A 22,678-nucleotide genomic window follows, 5' to 3' on the forward strand; every position below is an offset into this window, starting at 1 on the left:
TCTCCCAACACGCTACTACATAGGAGTTCTGATTTGGACACTGGAAATGTTGGGGGTACGGTAGAAGCATTATAGATTATATTAAAACCAACCCCAAAAAATGATTATTTTTTAAATATTGAAAAAATTGCATGGCAGGTTTATAAATCTATAAAAGTTGTTTTGAAACGTCCAATGCTATATATAATTTAAACATAGTTTGCTAGTATTTGTATACAATTTAAAGAATCTAGTATCTGCATACCATGTTCTAAATTAGAACACTGAATATATAGTATATATATCTGTATATACATGAGAGTTCTACAATTGTAATGTCAGGTCATCCATATAATCAAAGATTTAGTAACAGTAATATTTATAATTATGTTTTCACCATCTTACTGAGAAACGTAAGTCATTTATTTTGCCAATTAGTTATAATTACCTAAGCAAAGTATGCATAAGCAATGCCGGCTTAGCGATTCTGTAATTTCACGCACTCATTCATTATGTATTAGATTTGTTGTAAGTTGTATATACTTTTATTACACCCATCGGAAAGACAGATTAAATCAAAGTACCGGTTAATTTTCACTTCACAAGAGACAAATTTACGTGCCGTTTGTCCCTGGATACAGTATCTCCAGGGGAGCAGTACTCCTGTATTTTTATCGTGCCCCTAAGCAAGAAAATAACTCTGGGTTGTGTAAAGTCATTCTGCATTGTGCTCGGTGAGGTGTATTAAGTAAAAGAACTGCCATATTTTTCTTTGTTTTTCCTATTATAATAACTCTTTGACCAGACCATCGTGTCTAATCCGTACCAGGCATGCTGGAACTAGATTAAGGATTGATTTATTTGAAATATAGATAATATGTTACTTTAAATAACCAGCCTTTCGTGTATTTTAATAAATACTAAATCAGTATTTTGAAGGAAACTACCTTCTGGTGATTTATTAAAAAAAATAACTGTAGGTTGTAGGAAAAAAAGTTAAATGGCAGATGTAGGGAGGGTTAGTTGAATTGCTGATATTGGAAGAAAAAGTGTGGAGGAGTAAAGTGTATGCAAGCAACACTTGTTTGTCCGTTTGTGTTTGTTGGCTACTAAAGTTACAAAGTCAGCCTACAGTATGTGCTATGCCATATTGATACACATTCTCACCTAAACGCATGCATTATTTGAAACGTTGAAATAGTCTGAATAGTTTTCTTTCTGTCACTGTTAAATAAATAATTTATTTAAATGTTACAAACCCAGCATTAACTAGATGTTAAAAAACTCACAGCTTTAAAAAAATAAATAAATGTATACGTAAATTTATTCATTATCACTTTTGGACTTGGTGTGGGTTCAAAAACATCAATCAACATTGGACACCCTATAGCCAAAAGGACATTGTCGGTGGTACAGCATAACTGTTATTATTATATACCGAGGCAAACATTGACGGTGGTACAGCATAACACCTATCACTATATACTAAGGCACACATTGACGGTGGTACAGCATAACTGCTATCATTATATACTGAGGCAAACATTGACGGTGGTACAGCATAACTGCCATCATTATATACTGAGGCAAACATTGACGGTGGTACAGCATAACACCTATCACTATATACTGAGGCACGCACTGATGGTGGTGCAGCAGAACACCTATCACTAGATACTGAGGCACACATTGACGGTGGTACAGCATAACACCTATCACTATATACTGAGGCACGCACTGACGGTGGTACAGCATAACACCTATCACTAGATACTGAGGCACACATTGACGGTGGTACAGCATAACCCTATCACTATATACTAAGCCAAACATTGATGTGGTGTAGGCCTACCACTTCAGTGTCTGGCTTAGTATATAGTAGGGATGCACCAAAATTAAAATGACCCCCAACCCTTAAAAAATTAAATCCCACACTTTTATTAACACACCAAAATTGGACAAAAAAATGTAATATAACAGCAATCACAATCCTATCATGTCAAGGCATACCCAGATTCTAGCATGTACTAGCTGACTTAGCATCATAGGAGTATGATTGCTAACAGGTTCTAGCATGTACTGGTTGCCTGGGCCTGATAGAAGTGTGATTGCTGTTAACAATCATATATATTTATTAATATTGTTATTGAATTTTGCTGTCCAATTTTGGAATGTTACTTACTTTTAATAAAAGTGTGGTTACACCAAAATTGGACAAAACAAATCAATAAAAATATTATATATATATATATATATATATATGACATTATTCAGCACAAAGCACCTTATAGTACAGCCTCCATAATGTTAATGGGCCAGTTGAGGAGATCATTGCGTAGTGGCACAGTGGAGGGGCAGATCGCCCAAGAGGGTGATCTGTCTCCAGTTTTGCAGCAGTAGACTTTCAACCACTAAAGCAGCCGCACATATGCCTACTTGTAACATTAGCACACTCAGTATCATCTCCCACCACAATTAGAACATTAGCATTCCACAACTGCTATCTTCTCCTAAACATCTGAACACAGATAAAAAAAATAGCAATAGAGAATGTAAAATATAATGAATGTATAATAATAATATAATAATAATAATAATAATGTCATTCATATATCTCAGGTATAACTATGGCTGCTATTTAGTACCATGTTAAATTCAATTTCCATCAACTATAATGTGCACATTTTCTTGTTCTGAATGGGTTGCTAAAGTTTCATCTAACGTTGACTCCATTAAGACATCTTAATTGTCTGGTTTTTAAACCATCTCATTTATATCTAATCAGGCCTATGCAATGTATCTAATTAAAATATAATGAGGTTATTTTAATGAAAACTTAAAACTAATTAAATATGTTCATTATTCCTGTTGAGCATATTTAAGGTGTAAAATGCTTTTCTCATAATGTCCTGTTCAAAACTCATTGTTGTCCCTTAGTGAATTCTTCTAAGAATACTATATTCATCAATATTAGTCTAAAAACAAATCTCGAAACATGAAAAATGGCTTAGCCCACTCGTCCTTAATATTCTGCACCCACTCAATAATGTACTGTAAGATCAAATCACAGAAACATAGGGATTTCAAATTCTAATTTGTGTGTCACTAAAAGCATATCTAAAAGTATTTTTTTTGTCTGTATGTGATTTCTGTTAATAGGAAATAAGATACATGTCCATTTCTTTAGAATCTTGAAATATCTTGTAATTGCTACAAAACTAAAAGCGTTTTCTTTCAACATTATATGGAGACAGCTGAGTTCCTCGACCAAACTGTAGTATACTTTCTATTTTCATGAAAAAAGCTCTTTACCTAATGTATCAGTTTGTCTTAGTCTGTCAATTCTAATTTGTTTACCATTTGAATAGAAGTTTTGTGTTAATTGTCAGTGCTAAGTAAATGAAAGAAAATAATTATATGATCATTAAGTTTTATTTTTCTAATAATGACACCTATACTAGAGTACTGAATCATCTTTCAAAACCATAGACACATGCACCGTCTCCCTTTCACTCTCTATATACAATTGCTCTCTGGGCTGCTCTGGTTTTAATGCCACTACCAGAAGTTATTGTGCATCTTACTTGCAATTCCACTTACAGCCCCTAGGGTGTACGTTACTCATGGAATGCATTCACTCATTACCTGGATCATTTCTGTGTTTTGTTTGTGTCTTTGTGCATTTCTTTCCTGTGACTGTGTTTTGGACAAGGCTGTGTAGTACTCACTTTGCATATTGTCTTCCAAATTTAGGTTGCTTTGTTACAAGGCTACCCCTACTCTTATTCCTAATCAGGTAACAATCTAGAATAAAATAAAATAATATAATAAAGGTTAATGAAATAGTGGTTGGATTAGGGGTAGCTCTGTTCTTATTGATTTTTATGATAAGGTGTGAATATCTGTCAATTACATTCATATTACATAATCACCCACTTTTCCAATATGATAATATATAGTCCATGTCTTAAAGTGGTGCATTCAGGGTAATATGTAGTCAGGCTGTGATCGTCATCATTTGTTCACCAAATGTAGATACACAACTAAAGTAATATAGGTCAACCGTTAAATACAATAGGTATTTGCATCGTTCGCATTGTATTTTCAGATTTCCAATGAGTTCTTATGTTGGTATATTTCCAATGTTAAAATAATACAGGGATATACTGTATTAAATTGTGTTTTCACATGTCTTTCTAGCCTAAAATCCTTGCCATAGAATTTTCCAGCATATCGCTCCATTTCTAGATTATTAATGTAAAGTACAATATACATCAATATCAAAGCCTGAAAAGCGAGCTTTAGTTTCTATTCTCTGTTCTCTCCAATGTTAATAGTCCTCTTCTACCTGCTCCCCTAAAATATAGTTTAATAAGGAATTTTAATTATTCTCAGAACTTTCATTTTCGTTACTAGTTCTGAATTTTTTCAGAAACATTCCATATAGCTCCTGTTAATTTTGTAGAGCCTCTATGCAAAAAAAGTAGAATAGTGAAGTTTTTTTTCAAATGACAAAAAATGTTAGAAGCATATCTGGGAACAGCTACCTGGAGCTCCTCTTGCGTGAGAGTCCCTGCTGACATCGGTGGGAGATCCCGCTGATGTCATGGACGGTCCTGCTGATGTCAGTAGATGGTCCTGGTTATGTTGCTCCCGTGACCCAGAGTTTCTCTGTATCAATCCCCAGACCCAGAAAAAATGTGACAGGCGTACAGCTATACTGAATCTAACACTAGGGACTGATTAGGGTTTGAGTCTTTAAAGCAGCAAAAATGGGCAGAATAGATATCTGCTATCAAATTCTATATACTTTAACATAAAAACACAATATATCTACTTAGAAATGTAGAATTTATATTGTTGCAACTTGTTAATTTTAAAAGAAATACACCTTTAAAAACCTACAACAAAATTGCCTTTTCTAAGCCCATGTAAAAAAAAAAACATTTTTGTTTGTATCCAGCAAGTTATTAGATAACCCCAGTGTCACTGGCAAGAATAATCAGGTCAAAGAGAAAATGAACTATAAAGTTATCTTATTTCGATAAGTGTGCATGATGTATACAATGCAGTTCTCCAGACGTTCAGGGAAAACCTGGTTTCTTTTGCCATTTAGTTGAATGAAGAACTGCTCTTGAAACAGTTTTAGGCCAGCAGAAAGGTTAGCAGAAAATTGCACAAATAAAGGGAATCCCTCAGGAAGCCAAAACATATTTCTCATATTCTTTGGACAAGGTTCAAAAATGTGTGCTCTAAATCCATACAGTGGGGTATATGAAAAGTAAGATAATAAGAAATTCCGACTGGCCATCGTACACTTCTGGCAAATCTTTTGTGGGCCGATGCCCGATAATCTCTCCCACCCACTGTCCAGGCTGGTGTATTATTGTAGTCACTTTGATCTCTATGCTGATATAAAAGTACAGTTTGCAGCTGCATGTTATTTTCAAGTCATCTTAACTCAAACTCCCTTGGAATCCTTCCTCCTCTGTCACCTGGTAAATTCAATGCAACCCACAACTATAGTTTAAAGTGTCTCTCATAAATTCAACTCTTAGGCCAAGTTCCTATTGATAAGTAAACAAGCTTGTGGCAAATCTGTAAATACTGGAATATCCAATAAGATAGACACACAGGGAGTCCTATCAGCCTTTAGCATGTCCAGATTATTTACTTAAAACTGCCTATAGCCTGTGCTTTTTGTTTGCAAATCATATGTTTGGTTTAAAAGTTCTTAAGAAAGATGAGATTGGTGGTAGCCTGTGGCAAAGCCAGCATCTCCCGTCCTCCCGTTTCTCCTCCCCTACATTTATAAAGGTTGTGGAAACGAAAACGCTAACAAAAAACAGGGCAGATATAACAAAACAGGGAGGAATAATTATGATGATCTTGAGACATTGAGTTAAGATACCTCTCCCCATGTTGTAGACATCAGGTAGAGTTTTTAAATAGTTGCACTGCCTCCTTTTCTTTCTCAATGAGGGTAGGGGAGGAGCATTAGACCACACCCACCTACTCCCCACCTACTTCCACCCCCAGGGCCGGCCCGACAATGGAGCCGAGTGGGGCAACCGCTCCACGCGGCACTTTTGAAGGGGCTGCACTTTGCCGCCCCAAGCCCTTTTTTTTTTTTTTTTTTTTTAAAGCGAAAGACAGAGAAAGGGGCGCCGAGTGGTTTTCGCTTACCAAGCTGTCAGTACCCGCTCGGCGCCCCTCTCTCTCTCCTCTGCGGCGAGTCTCCCTGCTCAGTCTCGGTGCCAGCTTGTAATTACAAGCCGGCACCGAGACCGAACAGGGAGACTCGCCGCAGGACTGCTGAAAGGTAAGTACAAGGGGGGGGGTGGCAGGGACGGAGGCAGAGGAAGGGTAGATAAGGGGGGGCGGCATTTTAAAATTCGCCCCAGGCGGCATTTTGCCTTGGGCCGGCCCTGTCCACCCCTATGCATGGCTAGCCCCACCCCTTAACAAAGCCATTACTCAGCAGAAGGTGTGCTTCTAGGGAGTCAACCCTGAGGTCCCCAGGTAAGCATTGAGGGTCATCTCAAAGACGACATTGAATCATATATCTACTGCTCATGTCTTCTTAAATTATTTACCAGGCATGTGCAATTGTTATCTTATGTCTGACTTATTGGTATATAAAATTGTCATCATATGTTTTATTTACCCCAGAATATAACCGAATGTTTCAGACACAATAATTAAGATCTAAAACATTTATAAAGTCACAAACTTAATAAATGAAATAGAAAATTCTACATGACAGGTTGGGTTGATACTTTCACACATTCCATGCAGAGTTACTTTAATGGTTAAACAAAGTATCTGACAGCATCTTGCGATGATGTTTTCACAAGCTCTGGCATAAATGGTCTTTTTTTTAAAAACATGTTTCTTTATTATGGCAAGATTCAGTTTGTTTAATATGTTAAATATGCAGACCACATTATACTGTCTGGAAATAGCCTAAAAAGTGGAACAGGCTCAGCGTGATGACAATCGTTTTTGGACTAACTGCCTGGTTTCACATGTTGCACAGAAATTATCATGGATAACACTATAAGATACAATAAGATCAAAGTAAGCCGCCCACAGCTTTTGGAAGTTACCATAGCAACTTCAAACATCCATTAATTTTTTGTTTGGGAAAAAAGGCAGTTTATGAACCTCTGAATAACACAGACAAAATGATTCTTCTGTGCCTTTGTTTAATTTTTCCTTTGAACTCTGTCAGAAGGCTTGGATGATTTGAGTGGCATAGGAGGCAACCAAAGAGTTAGAGACACCTAATGTTATTTAGTGAAGCATAATAAACATTGTGCAAATATTGAATAAAACACTTTTATATTCATTTTGTTGAGTTTTTTGACATTGGGGTAAATGGCAGGGGTAGTATTTTTTTTCACTATAGCTATATAAATCAGTAATTGTTTATATTGCAAAGAGGTCTTTTGGAATAGAATGGGAAAACTATTGATATGGAGGCTTTCTCATGCATAGTGTTCAACCAGTAGTAGAACAAAAGTTGCCCAGTTAAGCAGAGCAGCAGTATTATTGAATATGTATCCTGGTCCCTAAAGGCTTTACTCACAAGGCCGGCAAGGTAGGTGCCAGCCTAGAGCGCAGACCTATGTGGGGGTGCCTGGTCTGCGGTGGACTGGACTACTGGTCCACCATTGGAGGAGCAGGGCCAGGGGTGGGGAGTCCAGTCAGCTACAGAGGAGGACTGCAGTTGTAGGGACATGAGGCCTCTGTCTCACTGCTCCCTCGCGGTCATATTGTGACATTATATCCCGGGGTCAGCAGTGAAGCCGGGTGCACCGCCACAGAGCACTGAGATAGAGGCCTCATGTTCCCTCCACAGGACTTCAGCAAGGTAAATAATGGGAAGAGATAGTAAGAAAATGGAGCGATAAATATATATGGGAGATATAATAAAGAGAAGAAAGAAAGGGGAGAGAGATAGAGAGAAGAGGAAATATGAGGAAAAAGAGGAGATATAGTGAGAAGGGAGGGATAAAGAGAAAGAAGATGGATGGGAATAAAGGGGAGAGGAAATGAGATACGGAAAAGTTGCAGAGATAATAAGAAAGGAGAGAGAGAGAGTGAGAGACTAAGGGGGAAGATAGGGAAAATGGAATGAGATAATGAAAAGGAGGAGAGATGGGAGAGATAAAGAGAAGACATTAAGAGAAAGGGGAGAAATAATGTGTTTGTATTTTGAAAGTGTGCATATGTCAGGCAAGTATGTCTATGGGTAAGCAAGTGTGTAGATGCAAAAACAAGTATAAGCCAGGATGTTAATGTTTAGTGGCAAGCGTGAATTTGCATGTGTATGTATGTGTTTATGGGCAGCCATGTGTTTTTATGGGCAGGCATTTATAAAAGTAGCGTATATGTGTGTATTTTGACAGTCTATACATTTCTGTTACATTTTTGGGCCTAAAGTGTATAGAATGGATGTGTGTGACCCAGCCTGAGAGGAGCCCTGAGACAAGCCTTGAGACTCTTAGAAGAGGCCACTGTAGGTGCAGTCTGGGTGCTAGGTAAGTCCTCTGGATGCAATCTTGGCAAGACCTGTGTCTGTGTGTAATCTGGGTGCTGGTATAAATCCTTAAGTGTGTATTATGGGTGCTGGACAAGTTCTGTGGATGCAACCTAAGTGCTGGGCAAATCATGTGTGTGCAATCTGGGTGCTTGGCAAAAAGTATATGTTTAACCCCTTCGCGACCTTTGCCGGTTCAGGACCGTCATAACAAGAAGGTCACTAAATGACCTTTGACGGTCCTGAACCGTCTTCGCTTAAACGGCCTTGCTGCAATGCCTCGATGTCGAGGCATTCAGCAAGGCCGAGATCGGCATCGGGGGCCACGTCTGGCCCCTCCCCGGGGCGTCAACAGCCGCCCGTTTTCAAAGCGTTTAGGAGGCGATCAACGATCGCCTCCTAAACTTAAATGGTGTCGCTGGAATGCCTCGATCAGGAGGCATCCAGCGACACCAAACACTTACCTCTGGGTGGGCTGTGGCCGCTCCGGAGAGCGGTCACAGCCGCCGCTGCCGGTGATCTTCGCCATCAAGCAAGATGGCGGCGGCCCGGGAAATAAAACAATAAAGACGAAAAAGTTCGCTAGAGGGTCTCCAGACCCTCTAGAGAACTGGCTCCACTTGCTGGTTGAATACAGGTACTGAATTCAACCATGCAAGTCAATGGAGCCCAGCTTTCTAATCACTATGTGATTAGTAAAATATTCAAAAAAAATAAAAAAAAATAAAAAATGGAAAAAAAAATTTAAAAAAAATGTGCTAACATTTAAAAATAATTATGCAGTGATGTCACTAGATGAACCATCCAGTACCAGCAAAATGTGTAAAAAAAAATATAAAAAAAGTATTAAAAAAATAAAATTAAATTAAAAAATAAAGTTTATTATTTTGAGCAAGTGCTAAAATTTCTCAAAAATCTCAACAAAGAGTTAAAATAAAAGCACTTCAAATACCCAAGGGGTGTCTAATATATAAAAAAATGGCTGATGGGGTAAATTGGAGTGGCCTAGCTCAAAGATAGGGCATAGGTACAGACTGACCAAAATGGAGAAAAAAAGCGCACTTCCCAAATGTGGCATTTTAAATCTGAAACAACCCGACAAACCCATGCATGTCGGGTATCACTGCACTCAGGAGATGTTCCTCAACACACATTGGGGTGTTGTTTGACAGTGGCACATACCAGGACCTGTATATCTATAACTAAAGTACAATTTGTGTGAAAAAAAAATAAAAAAAATTACTATTACAAAGTTTGACAAAGTGTAGTTCTATAATTGGTGCATGGAAAGGGTTAAAATAACAGCATTTGGAATACCCTGGGGTGTCTAGTTTTCAAAAATATATGGTTTGAATGGGTTAAATTGAGTTAACCGGCTTCAAAGATATTCCAAAGAGGAGAGGGAGGCACAATGACCAAATGACCACCTGAATTACGCATGCCCCAAAAGTAGCCTTTTACCAGCCAAACAATCTGACAAACCCATGCATGTGGGGTATCGCTGTACTCAGGAGATGTTGCTGAACACATATTGGGGTGTTGTTTGACAGTGACATATACCAGCACCTGTATATCCATAACTAAAGTACAATTTGTGTGGAAAAAAAAAAAAAAAAAATTACTATTACAAAGTTTGACAAAGTGTAGTTGTATAATTGGTGCATGGAAAGGGTTAAAATAACAGCATTTGGAATACCCTGGGGTGTCTAGTTTTCAAAAATATATGGTTTGAATGGGTTAAATTGAGTTAACCGGCTTCAAAGATGTTCCAAAGAGGAGATGGAGGCAGACTGACCAGATTTGCCCTATAACTTACAAAAAACAGCAAAAAAACATAAAAACATTGGGTATTTCTAAACTCAGGACAAGTAGTAGAATCTATTTAGCTAGTTTTTTTACTTGCTTTTTTAGGTGAGTAAAAGATTTTTCAAATAAAAGTCATAAAATGTGTTTTTTTTTCAATTTTTCACCATGTTTTTTTAATTTTTTTATAGTAAATAAGATGATGCGATCAAAATAATGGTATCTGAAGAAAGCCCATCTTGTCCTGAAAAAAACAATATATAACTTATGTGGGTACACTAAATGGGTGAGGAGAAAATTACAGCTGAACACAAGCACCACAAAAGTGTCAAAACAGCCTCGGTCCCACAGGGTACAAAACGAAAAATGAGCCCGGTCCTTAAGGGGTTAATATGGGTGCTGGACAATTCTGTGGTTGCAATCTGGTTGTTGAGGCAAGTTCTGTGGGTGCAATCTGGGTGCTGGGCAAGTCCTATGTGTGCAATCTGGGTGCCTGGGGAGGGCCTTTGGGGTGCTCGACATGTGATCTATCATTGTAATTTAGGGTTGCTGCAGAGCCCATTGAATCGGTTTGAGAATTTATTTTCTACGATTTATATAATATATGCTTAGAATGGCAAGACAAAATATTAATATATTTAGAATTCATTTAGTATACATATATTTTTTTCAATATTAGCAAGCTATGTTTCTTACAGAACAAGCAAGGTTCTCTACATTGTTTTAAATCTGGCCAAGAATGTTTAGACAATGAAAATAAAACAGGCTTAGCCTTTCAAGTTAGATGCTGTTCAAACACGACGTTGATGGCTTGAGACTAATTTGTCTTATTTCTTTTTCCTTTCTAGCACTGGTTGTTGCTCTTGTTAAATGAGCGTAACATGAGAAAATTGCAAAGGGAGAGGATGTTAAACTGCTTGGTGTTATATTAGTAGCCTATTGGGTCTGTCTTAACTCAGATGGGCTTCCAGACTGCGACAAAAGCAGTGCATGATTTAACAAAGACAGACATCTTTTTGCCTTACAAGTTTGAGCACTAATGAGTTTTTATTTATTTTTTACTTATTCGACAACAATTTTGTACTTGCTGGTACTGCTGGTACTGCTGTCAAAAGTCAGCCATCCTCATAATTACTATAGGTAAATGTTAATGAAACAAAAGACAGCAATGTTTAGTTGAGTCATTCATAATCAGGTTTTAATGTAATCCAAAGTATAGAATATGTATACAGACTGCAAAATGTTGAGTATCACATTTCTTTATGAGATGCATATTTCATATATTCTATAGCTTTTCGTTTAAATTTAATTTTTGCATGATATCCTGACGTAATCTGCTTGATGATGGAATAATCAATCTCATATCTGTGGGACTGATTGTATAATACACATTTTTCATATATCCCACGGCTTTTTATTTAAATTTCATTTGTGTATGATATTCTGACGTTTAAGTATGCACTTCTTTTTTCTCCCATCTCACTCAAATAATGTTGCACGTTTAGGCATTTTTGTCAAATGACTGCTCACATACATTAATATTACACAGTAGCTGGCAGGTTTTGGAGCATAGATACATAATTACATAAAAGGAGTACATTTATGCAAAGTAAATATATATAAATAATATATAATACGAACATATTTAGCAGAATAATACATAATCGTCATCACATGAGAAATCAACTGATTTAACACAGATAAAATGTAAATTTCTGCTTCCAATTCTTTAAGAATTACGGAAATAACAGCATTGTTTGAAATCACATTAAAAAAAATAATGTAACACTAGGTAGCATTACATTAAGGAGTAAAACATAAAATATTATATGAGAATTCACATAGTAAATAAATATATGTAGTGTTAATCTATGTAGAACATGCTGCTCATTAGGGAACACAGGAATTAAGTAACTTGGATTTTCAGGGGGACCCTATAATTACTATGATTCAGCCCCTAGGATGACCAGTTTTTTTTTTATGACATTCAGGGCTATTTTTTAATTTTCTCCTTTTAAATTAAGTAGGGTTTAGGAGACATTTCAAAAGACCAAAACGTTCTGGGGACAGATGTCACAATCTGGGGATTGGCCAATTACTCTGGTTACTCTACCCTAGGAGGTCTGATAAACTTATACTGGATGCCCTTGTCAAGGGTATAAATTATAATTGCAAATGAAGCAGCCAATCAGTGGCAAGTGCTCCCATTGAAATTAATGAGCTGTAGCAGCCGGGAAGGGGCAAATGTATGTGGAGGGGGGGAGTCTCCAGAATCACCCAATGAATTTGTAAAATGGACAACATGAACATTTAAAGGGGCAACTCAGCTATCATATGCTTTACATTCCATTGGATGGCTGGAGTGTCCCTTTAATGAACAAAAAATAGTTAAGGTTCCTTGGAAACATGAGACAATTAAGCATACGAATGATACAAAGAATAACGAGGTTAGTGTTATTTCTTTTAAACACACAGATTTCTAAAATATTCTTTTCACAGCTGTGTTTGGTTTTATAAGGTATCATAGCAACCCAGCATGACAAATGCACTCTGAATGTATTTAGCTATCGACTAACCTTTACAATAGGCGAAGAACAATGCAAATGATTCAATATTTTTGCCCTTCTTTCTATTTTGCAAGTGTTTACTATACACAGATCTTAAAATTAGCCGACCCCACTGAAATAATTTATAATAAGTAATACACAAAATGAGCAAGTACATATTCTCAAGGTATGCACACTTACGTTTATTTTCTTCAAAATACATTATTTACAGCATAATGCTTGGGTAGCTGCAGATAAACAAATCAAAATACATGGACGTGTGAATATGCAGGGTATTTGAGGAGGTTTAAGACATTATCTGCATTTCTAGCATCCTACAGGCTGCTGTTATATCGGCAAGTCAGTTGATTATAGATTTTTAAGGATTTACTTATAGGTTAGGAATATAATGGTAAGCTTTTACGGGGCCTGGGACATCATCTGGGAACATTTTCAGCGGAATAATAGTTCTTATACACCACTTACACACCTCATATACACAACAGCTGTGTGCACACATCACATATTACATATACACAGAGGTACATATACCAGAGGTTGGCTTACTACATCTCATCCTTCAGAGACCCAGGTTACTGCGTGTACCTGATAGAAATCCATAGGGACTCAAAACTTGAGGGGATAATCTTAAACTTGTTTAGGTTCGGTTCCAGGTAGCATCAGCTCCTTGTACCCCACACAGATGGTTGAGTGTCCAGCTCAAGCCCTCGCGGTTCTTAAAACCCATTTAGTAAGAATGTAGCACGGTTCTCTTAACATGATGTATTGGACTGTCTTTGTCCTACCAATATAATCAATGGATTGACAAATCTTCTTGATTCAACATCAATTCCCCTCTCTATAGACATGCTAACAAAGTAGCTATTGCCTTTGCTTGCATCAAAACTTTGTTAACAAAGTTGTTATTTTTCTATCAAATATGGAAGGTAACAAATAAGTGTTGATGCAAATAAAATGTTTGTGTTGTTACAGTCCATGTAACATTATCTCAATGTGTTATTATTTATACTATATTGATATACAACCTTTGGAAAAAACTTTACCTATATGTCATATATATAGATAAATACATTAATTGAATGATAAATAATGATAAATATGACTGCCCTTTGAGGCGAAATTTGCAGTAGATTTACATCCAAATAAATGCGGTTAGCAATATCTTGGAACGGTAGAACTTGGTGAGCATAATGTGTTTTCACATACTTCCTAACAGTGTATGTCAACATTACATGTCTTTGTCAAATGAAAGCATTATGTATAGCTCATTGCCATATATATATAATTCTATTCTAAAGTAAGTCTATGAGGGACGCATTCACAATGAACATCCTCTAGTCACATACATCTTATCTGAGGATCTCCACTTTAAGCAACCCAACTCAAAAGGTCCCTATATCTTTAGGACAGATGACCTTTATAGATATTGCGCCGATTAAAACAGCTTAAAGTTTGATTATGTGATATTTTTCTTACGCAACCTAAATGGTATGATCTATCTAATATCAATCTTAAGAATTCAGAATATCTCTAAGCCTTTAAGTATTAATACTTCTAATATTATCATTGCAGATGGTACAGGTTTCTCCTATAACTTATCTTATTATTGTCATGTGCTTCATAACAGTGCTGCTGATGTCAATCAATTAAACTATGTGTACAAATAATTTCAAACCAATCTAGAAAATAGTCCAACTTTTTTTTTTAAATGTGTAAATATAAGACATTTCCAGATGCTGTTTTGTTGGCAGCAGCTTTTATTTCATAATTTAAAAGAATACAGATAAGCTAAATAATAAAACATGTGAGGAGTCAATTTTCCCCATCGAGGTTTTCCAAAATGTTAAAAAAAAATAGGTTTTATTAATAATGATTTAAAGCTGGTTGGGGTTGAAACTATCTTCAAAAATTGTCATTACCCATTAAATGTTTTAGAAATTTTACATAACCGATTAAAGAATATCCTTATGACACTATATAAGTACAAAACATGTTTACCAACAGTTATAAATGTAATCATTCTTATGGCAAAAGGGAAATCCCTGATCAGAATGTGATTTTGAAAGCTGCCTGCAGAATGCCAATAATCTCTAGAAATATACAGACGGCAAGAAGTCCCACTTTTCGCATGTCTGGTCTTAAGGGATACCAGAGGCGTACCATATCTGGCATCTGCCACCACAAGGGTATGGGGTCCATAGGTATTGTGAATAGGGGCCTAGGGCCCTTCTCAGCTTCATGCACAGAAAAGACATCATTGTGTATGTACATGTGTGCAAGTGTATATGTATGTGAGAGTGCTTATATGTACAGAGAAGAATGTTTGTGTGCATAAATCATTAGAACCTATGGAAAAAGTAATGAAAAAAAACACAAAGGTGTGAAACAATGTTGTAAAGTAAGAATTCAAAACTATATATACATATACTGTATGTGTGTTTGTATATATATATATTTTATTTTTTTATTTTTTTTATTTATTTTTTTTTATTTTTTTTTTGGGGGGGGGAATAAGTACTTACATTTAAAAAACCCCCCAGAGAATTACTTTGCACCTGATGCTAATGCTACCCTGGGAACAGACCTGTTTGTATCATTTCTCGCCCGGAAAATTCACTTATGCTTATTTTAAAGTCAAATGCATTGGGAATCAGCAATGTTCTCTGCTTTTTATGTTTTGTGGTAATAAAAAATATATAACTAAAAAACCTGTTAGATATAAATAAGTGTAATGGTGATGTTTCTAAATGTAGAGTCACTTTGTCACTGCAGTGGCACTTTTTGACCTCGGGCTGCCTGATTATTCTGCCGTACTCATGAAAAGATGTTCAATGATTGTCTAAACATTCGCCATTTACAAGACTTTCTTATGGTTCTATGTTAAATAGACCTTTTTAGTGGCGCTACTTAGCTGAACCAAGCAATCACACAGCCAGAGATACGCATGGAAAGGTTATAATATGTACAGGCATGTTTAAAATATCTCATTACGCACAGCATGTCACAGATTGTGAGTTATTTAGGGAGTTCACATGCAGGACTAGAAACAGCAGCAGATGTACCATAAGCAGGAATGTTATAATTGTCTTGTATATGCGCTGAAACCCTGTTACGTGCATAAAATTATTCTGTTATTATATGCCAAATAAAATGTGTTTTTGGCAAACATTTAGTTCCAATAAAACATAGAACAACCTTTTTCAGTATAAGAAAACAGGTCCATCCTGCATGATTATGACATTATAATATAATGTTTTAAGCAAAGAGTTTTTTTGCAGAATATTCCACGATATCTACTGAAAAAGAATGAATACCTAGTAAAAAAAAAAAAAAGCATGATGTATATAAATACCATGGTAGGGTATTTGATCATTTAAAATCTCTGAGCATAAAATGAAGTTTATCCATAAAGATTGTCAAATATGGGACAAATCAAATAATATTTCCAATAATATGCCAAATAATCATATTTTCTACTTTGATTTTGACTCATATTCTACTGTTCTACTGGTGGTGTTGTGGGTTGTGTCCATATCTCCTCACTACTAAATTGTGACCTTGATGTCTTAGATTATTTAAGTAGCTGAATGCTAAGAGTTAACTTTATACAAGAAACATATTTTACCTAATTCAGACTTCAGAATTACATCATTTTCTGAGAGCTCTCCATTGAATCACATTCAATCCTTGATGATTGCTCCATTATCCCATGCTGCTAATTTTACTACGGTTTCCTGGGCAACCAGGTAGAATCACAAAGAAATTAAAAAGTACCAGTAGACAGAAAAAAATCATAGTATGGCAGTTATTTGCATAGTTAGTATATTCATGTTATGTAAGTAGTACTTTTATTGTAATCTAAGGTTTTACTAGAAAATATGATTATTGGCATTTAAAAACACAAAATAGCCATTTGTTTCTTATGTTTGTACTATGAAAGGAAATCTATGTGATGCATATCCCCAGTTATCTTTCTAAAGAACATTGCAGACACTTTCAAGAAATTGTCACATTCAGCAACGAGGGATCAAGACCCAAGTTTTTCATCAGACAGTAAACTCCATAAATCATAGCAGGTCTGTGCCTCAATGAGATGTACAATGCAACAGTTTGAGAAGCCAAAGTTTGACACATATTTAGCACAAAAGTGGCTCACTGTTCCAAGGATGATAATATGTAATTTTGAAAACTACCTGTTACAATCTGGTTTGCCCAATCTGTAAATATTTTTGATGCTATTATACCAGTAATGCATAAATAATTCTAGGATTATTGTCGGGCGATTTCTGAAAATAGTTTATTTAGAAGGGTTTATTGTAATGGTAAAATTGCATGGCAGGCAAGCCTCCATTTAATATTCTATAGGTGAAAATATGCAGGTATGATAGAGGACTTTATCACAGATTCTCAAGATGCATGTGATCTTCAAACTTCCTAATTCTTTCATATATTTTTAATTAGAATCAGTCATAATTAGAAAGGTAAGTAAAGAGTTACATTTAAGAGAACCATTGGTTAGATGCCTGAATTATTAGTTTTAGACATTAGGTATTTAATTATCATGAGACCTACTATCCCGCTAACGTTGGATTAATCAACAATTATGTGATGATTCTCTATAAACTTCCATTGCTGGCTGCTTAAGGACAGTACATGAAAGTTGCTTTAATGGATGTAGAACACAATTATATAACGAGGGATAGATAATTTCCTCGTGTCAGATAGAAAATAAATCCTTAAATATTAATGTAATTCATTTATAGCATTCTGAACACTGTTCATTTGTCTTCTGGATATTATGTTTGAGGTCCATCAAATGTTTTTACTTGGTTTCTACTTGGTAGGGAAATCCTCTGTTCTAGGTGCTTTCATTTTAATGGCTTTTGCCTATTAAGATTCCTTTAGCAGCAGTCAGAAGAAATGTGAGGTTATTTCATGTATCCCATACAAAAGATTCTTAAAAAATGGATGCATGTACACCAAGTACAATGTCCTGGGAGTTACAGGTGTTTAATGATACCTACACTGGGCTCCCAATATATGGGGAATGCTAAGATCTCTGTCCACCATCCCAGTAGTTTATTGACAAGCAGTGGAGCAGACCTTTTGTTAAAAGAGTTCTGGTAATCCCGTTATTTAACACTCATTTATATAAGCTTATACCCTATAGACTTCAGTTATTTACTCTTAATAAAATGTCAGCAGGAATCATAATTGGAATCCTACTAAGGTACTTTTTTAATGAAAATGCACTTGTGAGTGGATCAACATTTCAAAGTTATCCCAATATTTATGCATGCCGTTCTTTGTTCAGCATTGCATTTTGTTTATGGGTTTTTGTTGAGTGGTTTACACTGTTCTAGACTGTATTTGACACCTATGCCAAACTGCCATGTGATGTAGAAATTAGTCAAAGCTGTAGCAGCTGCTAAAAAGCCACACCATTCACTAAATGAGCAGCTATATGTTTTTCAATTTGTGGCTTATAGCAATATATCTATTTCTCATGTATATATAATTTGGGTCTATACAGTACACAACCTGTTACTTGGCATGGGAAGAATTGTGAAGAGAAGGAAGTTGGCTAAAAAGTCCAGAGCCTAGTGTCCACCAATATGTTTAATTGTACTGTTACAGGGCTTCACTGAAAAGTTTCTATCGCTTCTGATTCAACATTAAAAAATGTTTCACAAATTTTTAACATGATTAAGAATATTGACAAATGGTTAACAGTTACCATATTCACCTATCTGGTACAATAAGTTAAATCAGTTATTCTTTTTTTAATGCAAATTATTAAATGCCTAAATGCCCTATACAGTATGACTCAGTATCAAGAGCCTATTCCATCAATCATCCACCGTGCCCTATATATCCTATACCCTTACATTACCCCTCAGCCTGTCAATCTATTGCTCCAGAGCATAACCACTTATTATATGTTGTAACTGTTTATCTGATTACAATTACATTTGTCATAGGGAACACTCCTAGAACACCGCAAAGGGTAATTATTTGATTTTCTTTTTCATCTAAATACATTTTTGCATCATTCCATAAGAATAAAAGGCAATCTACTGTACATGACCAATACAAAAAAATTTACTGGTTAAGAATAATGATGGGAGCTTCAGGCCATCAACAGATGGTATGTTGACCGTTGACCGGATTCAATATTTTGTCTATAGTTCAGTAGAGCAATATAATTATGGAATGCTACCTGACTTCAGGATGTAAGAAATAGAACCGGTCGGTACAACTGTGAATACATTATCTTGTAGGTGATATTACATAGAAGATCCAAATGAATTTTAAAGGGCCCATGACTAAACCTTCATATTGGTCTCAGGTAAATCCTACCTTAATTATGTAGACAGCTGAATAGCCTTAGAACAGTCCTATTTTCCCCCCCAAACTTCTTCAGTTAGTATATGTTTATAAAAATAATTAAAAATGCCCTGCTGGTTATTTTTACATCTTTGAGCCATTGTTGATATTTAATTGATCTTAATATTTTTTTTTTTGCCTTTTTTGAGGTCACTGCAATAAATTCAATCTACATTATTTTGCTTGGGTGCATTATTTTCAATATTATGCATAAAAATTATATTCCTCCTTTTCTTTATTTCCCCTTTTTGAGAGGTAATATATAAACGTATGTGAGTACCAGCATGCCAAAACCAGAAAGGAAAGAAACATCTCAAATGTCTATTCGGGGTCAAAGTTATGAAATGTTGTGCAGTTACCATGGCGACCAACTGAATTGTCCTGCTAATTGCTCAACATTGGCCCCTTTTCACCAGAACTGCCATTTATAAGGATTTTTCCAATACACACCAAATACACCAAATACGATATATTAAGAAAAAGTGTTTTTACTACATAACAAATTCTTCTGTTGCGAATGAAAGCATTGAAAAGTATCAATACCTGCGCTATCTCTGAGCACATATCCACAAAAGCCTTAGCAATTTATCTCCCTATTAGCTCAATTTTAAATATATGACAAACTATAAGGTTTATAGTCTAGAAAAATGGGGAAAGGTACAGTGGCTACACCAGGGGTTAGACTCTGCTTAATTGTTCATTGTTCCTTTTTCACAATGCGTTTTACTCATTGTTAGCAGATAGCTAAACCCGAAATAAAGTACAATACAAATGAAAGAACATAATTCCGCGTGAAACGCTTGCCATAGTGGAATGAGAATTCTGCTGTGTGACATTTTATGCTGCTAAAAATGGTTTTGGCTTTTCCTTAGAGAACAATTCACACTAAATATCTCCCTTGCTTATTCAGTCCTATCCCTGAATGGTAAGCGGTTAGGCTGAGGAGGAAAGCATTCATCAAAATGTCTAAAAGGTACAGTTTCCCAAGGGAGAAGATAAACAATATGAAAAGGAAATCAATGACTCTATTTTAATGGCTGTAGAGAAAATGAGAAAAATATCCTGTTAAAAAAATAATTAAATCAACTATAGCTTATTATTATTAAAACCTTGTTATATACTGGTTAACTGTTTATTTCTGTTAATGGTAGACCTAACATCCAGAACATCCTCCAAGCGTATCGTGTATAACCAGAACACAATGTACAGAGTAGCAAGTAAACAAGAGTATTAATGGCATATTTTCTCACTGCTGGAATAAGTGATCGTAATGTGGGGCATATTAGCACAAGCTTTGGGTTAAAAGTATGGGCACTATAAATATATATATATATATATATATATATAAACAACCTTTATTTATCACTACCTAATGACATCATGTCAAGTAATACTTTGTTACCAAACATTTTTCACAAGATTTCCTACTGTCTGCATATATCATTTTACACGCTTGCATAACTGCATCGATATATGCACTTATGAAGGCATCTGTACATTCAGTACACGGTATTCGTGATGATTCTAGAATCGCGGAAAAGTCAAATTTTATAGATCTCAACCTGTTTTTTTGTTTCCATCTGCTATCATGTGGCTGAGATTTGCATAATGAATCAGAACACAGAGAAGTTAAAAATATGTCTTCACACTGGAGCTGACACGATCTGAATGTTGAGATGATAAAAAAATGGGCTTTTGTCCCAAGCTGTCAACCTGCCCAGTGCCCACACACATCTTTCTTTCTCTCCCTATCTCATATATTTTACTCTTGCCTTTTTTACTCATCCATCAGCTTCTCAACTATTGATGCAAAATCGAATCTATCTATCTATTTATCTATCTATCTATATCTCTCCTTTCGTCTCTCTCTTGTTTTTCTCATGATAAATCACAAAACAACAGAACAGCAGCCTAGAAAATGGGAACTGCCCCCGAGAACTGCCCCCCCCATCATGACCCAATGTACTGATACAAACAAACTATCCATTTTCCTCCAAAAAAATCTCATCTTTTATTCATAAACATAGGAAAGAATATTGTGTAGACTAGAGGTTTAACCCTGTGTAAAGAAAAGATGAAGTCATTAGCTGTTGGAAGATGTCTTTAAGACAAATGAGTTTAACCTAAATACCTGCACACCATGCAGGTGTATATTATACTTCCTAACACAAATACAAATGCTGCAGAGCACAAAAGAGGCTTTCATGTGGTGGATGAGTGAGGTACTGTATTGTTTATACCACAGTAAGGTTATGATTGATGGAATAACTTCATAATCTAAGGGAGGTAGTGTACAAGGACACCTGACCCATCTATACCGTCTTCACTTGACACTGTAACTGTAATAGCCGATGTAAACAAATGCAGGTGACATTTCTTAGATTACCACCTAATCGTGATAAAAGAGAACATGATCTTTATCTGAGAAACACTGGTGTTCTTGATGAGTTCCCATGGGATCATAAAGAGTTAAGAGAGGAGATATCGCTTCTGGTGGTAATACAGGGATTGAGGTGCAGAGAATGGAGATAGGGGACACTTTAGGACATTTCTGAAGACGACGAGAGGTTACATGCTTAATGATGACCTACCTTGACATATTTTCCCTCTGCGGTCTATGAGCTTTCTCCAGACCGAGTTTGGTGAAAATTCCAACAAGGACCATGACAGCTACTACTCCACATATGATATAGACAATCAGGTTAGCTTTATCCCTATTGGGATCAAGAAGAGGATCATCAATCTTTGGGGGAGTCTTTCCAGGAGCTAGCCAGTTCGGTCTGTCGTAGTTAGTGCATATACTCTGGTCCAGTTTGGCTTGTTGGAACTTACAGCAGTATCTGAAGCCACAAGTACCACAGCAGTAGAGAAATTCCCCGGAGCTGCAATTAAAGGGAGGGTCCCATTGCCCCATAACATCAAAATATCCTCTGCAACCCTCAGCAGTCTGAGGGGGCTCCGACGACCCTAAATCTCCATGGTTTGAAAGGTTTACATCGGATACCACCACAGTGCTTCCAAAGTGCTGACCACCTTTGCTCTGTGCCCAACAGAGCAAAGTAAAGAGATCTACTAAGAAGTAATAAAGAATCGCCTTAAGACCTTTCATGATAAGTAACTATCTTCCTTTATAGTGATTTGGAAGATCCAAAGTTGTAAGAGACAACCATGAGGAGAACACAGAGGACCTTAGCCCATCAATCAAGGTCCATCGTCACAAATAGTACAACTGGGCATTGCAGTCCTCACCTTGAAGGGAGGTGTGATAATAACCCTCTTCTTCCCCACAGTTCTCTTTTTGCGGTGATCTCTCTGTGTCTGTGTTCAGCTCTTGCTATTCAGCACTTGTGGAATCGAGGAAAGCAGAGGGGAATCTGGATTGTTTAGAGTAGTGTAA

At 36.2% G+C, this 22,678-nt stretch overlaps 1 protein-coding gene across 1 annotated transcript in view; it reads right to left on the bottom strand.

The window, feature by feature from the left end:
• The window catches only part of SHISA9 (shisa family member 9), a 101,191-nt gene extending 78,801 nt beyond the window's left edge, over nucleotides 1-22,390 (bottom strand). The window contains exon 1 of the mRNA XM_089502115.1: nucleotides 21,873-22,390. Coding sequence (XP_089358241.1) covers nucleotides 21,873-22,390 — 518 coding nt within the window. The remainder of the gene's footprint in view (nucleotides 1-21,872) is intronic.
• Nucleotides 22,391-22,678: the final 288 nt, after the last annotated feature.

The sequence above is a fragment of the Sceloporus occidentalis genome, unplaced genomic scaffold, assembly GCF_023333645.1.
Source record: "Sceloporus occidentalis isolate IW3139 unplaced genomic scaffold, rSceOcc1.0.p SCAF_195, whole genome shotgun sequence".
NCBI lineage: Eukaryota > Metazoa > Chordata > Lepidosauria > Squamata > Phrynosomatidae > Sceloporus > Sceloporus occidentalis.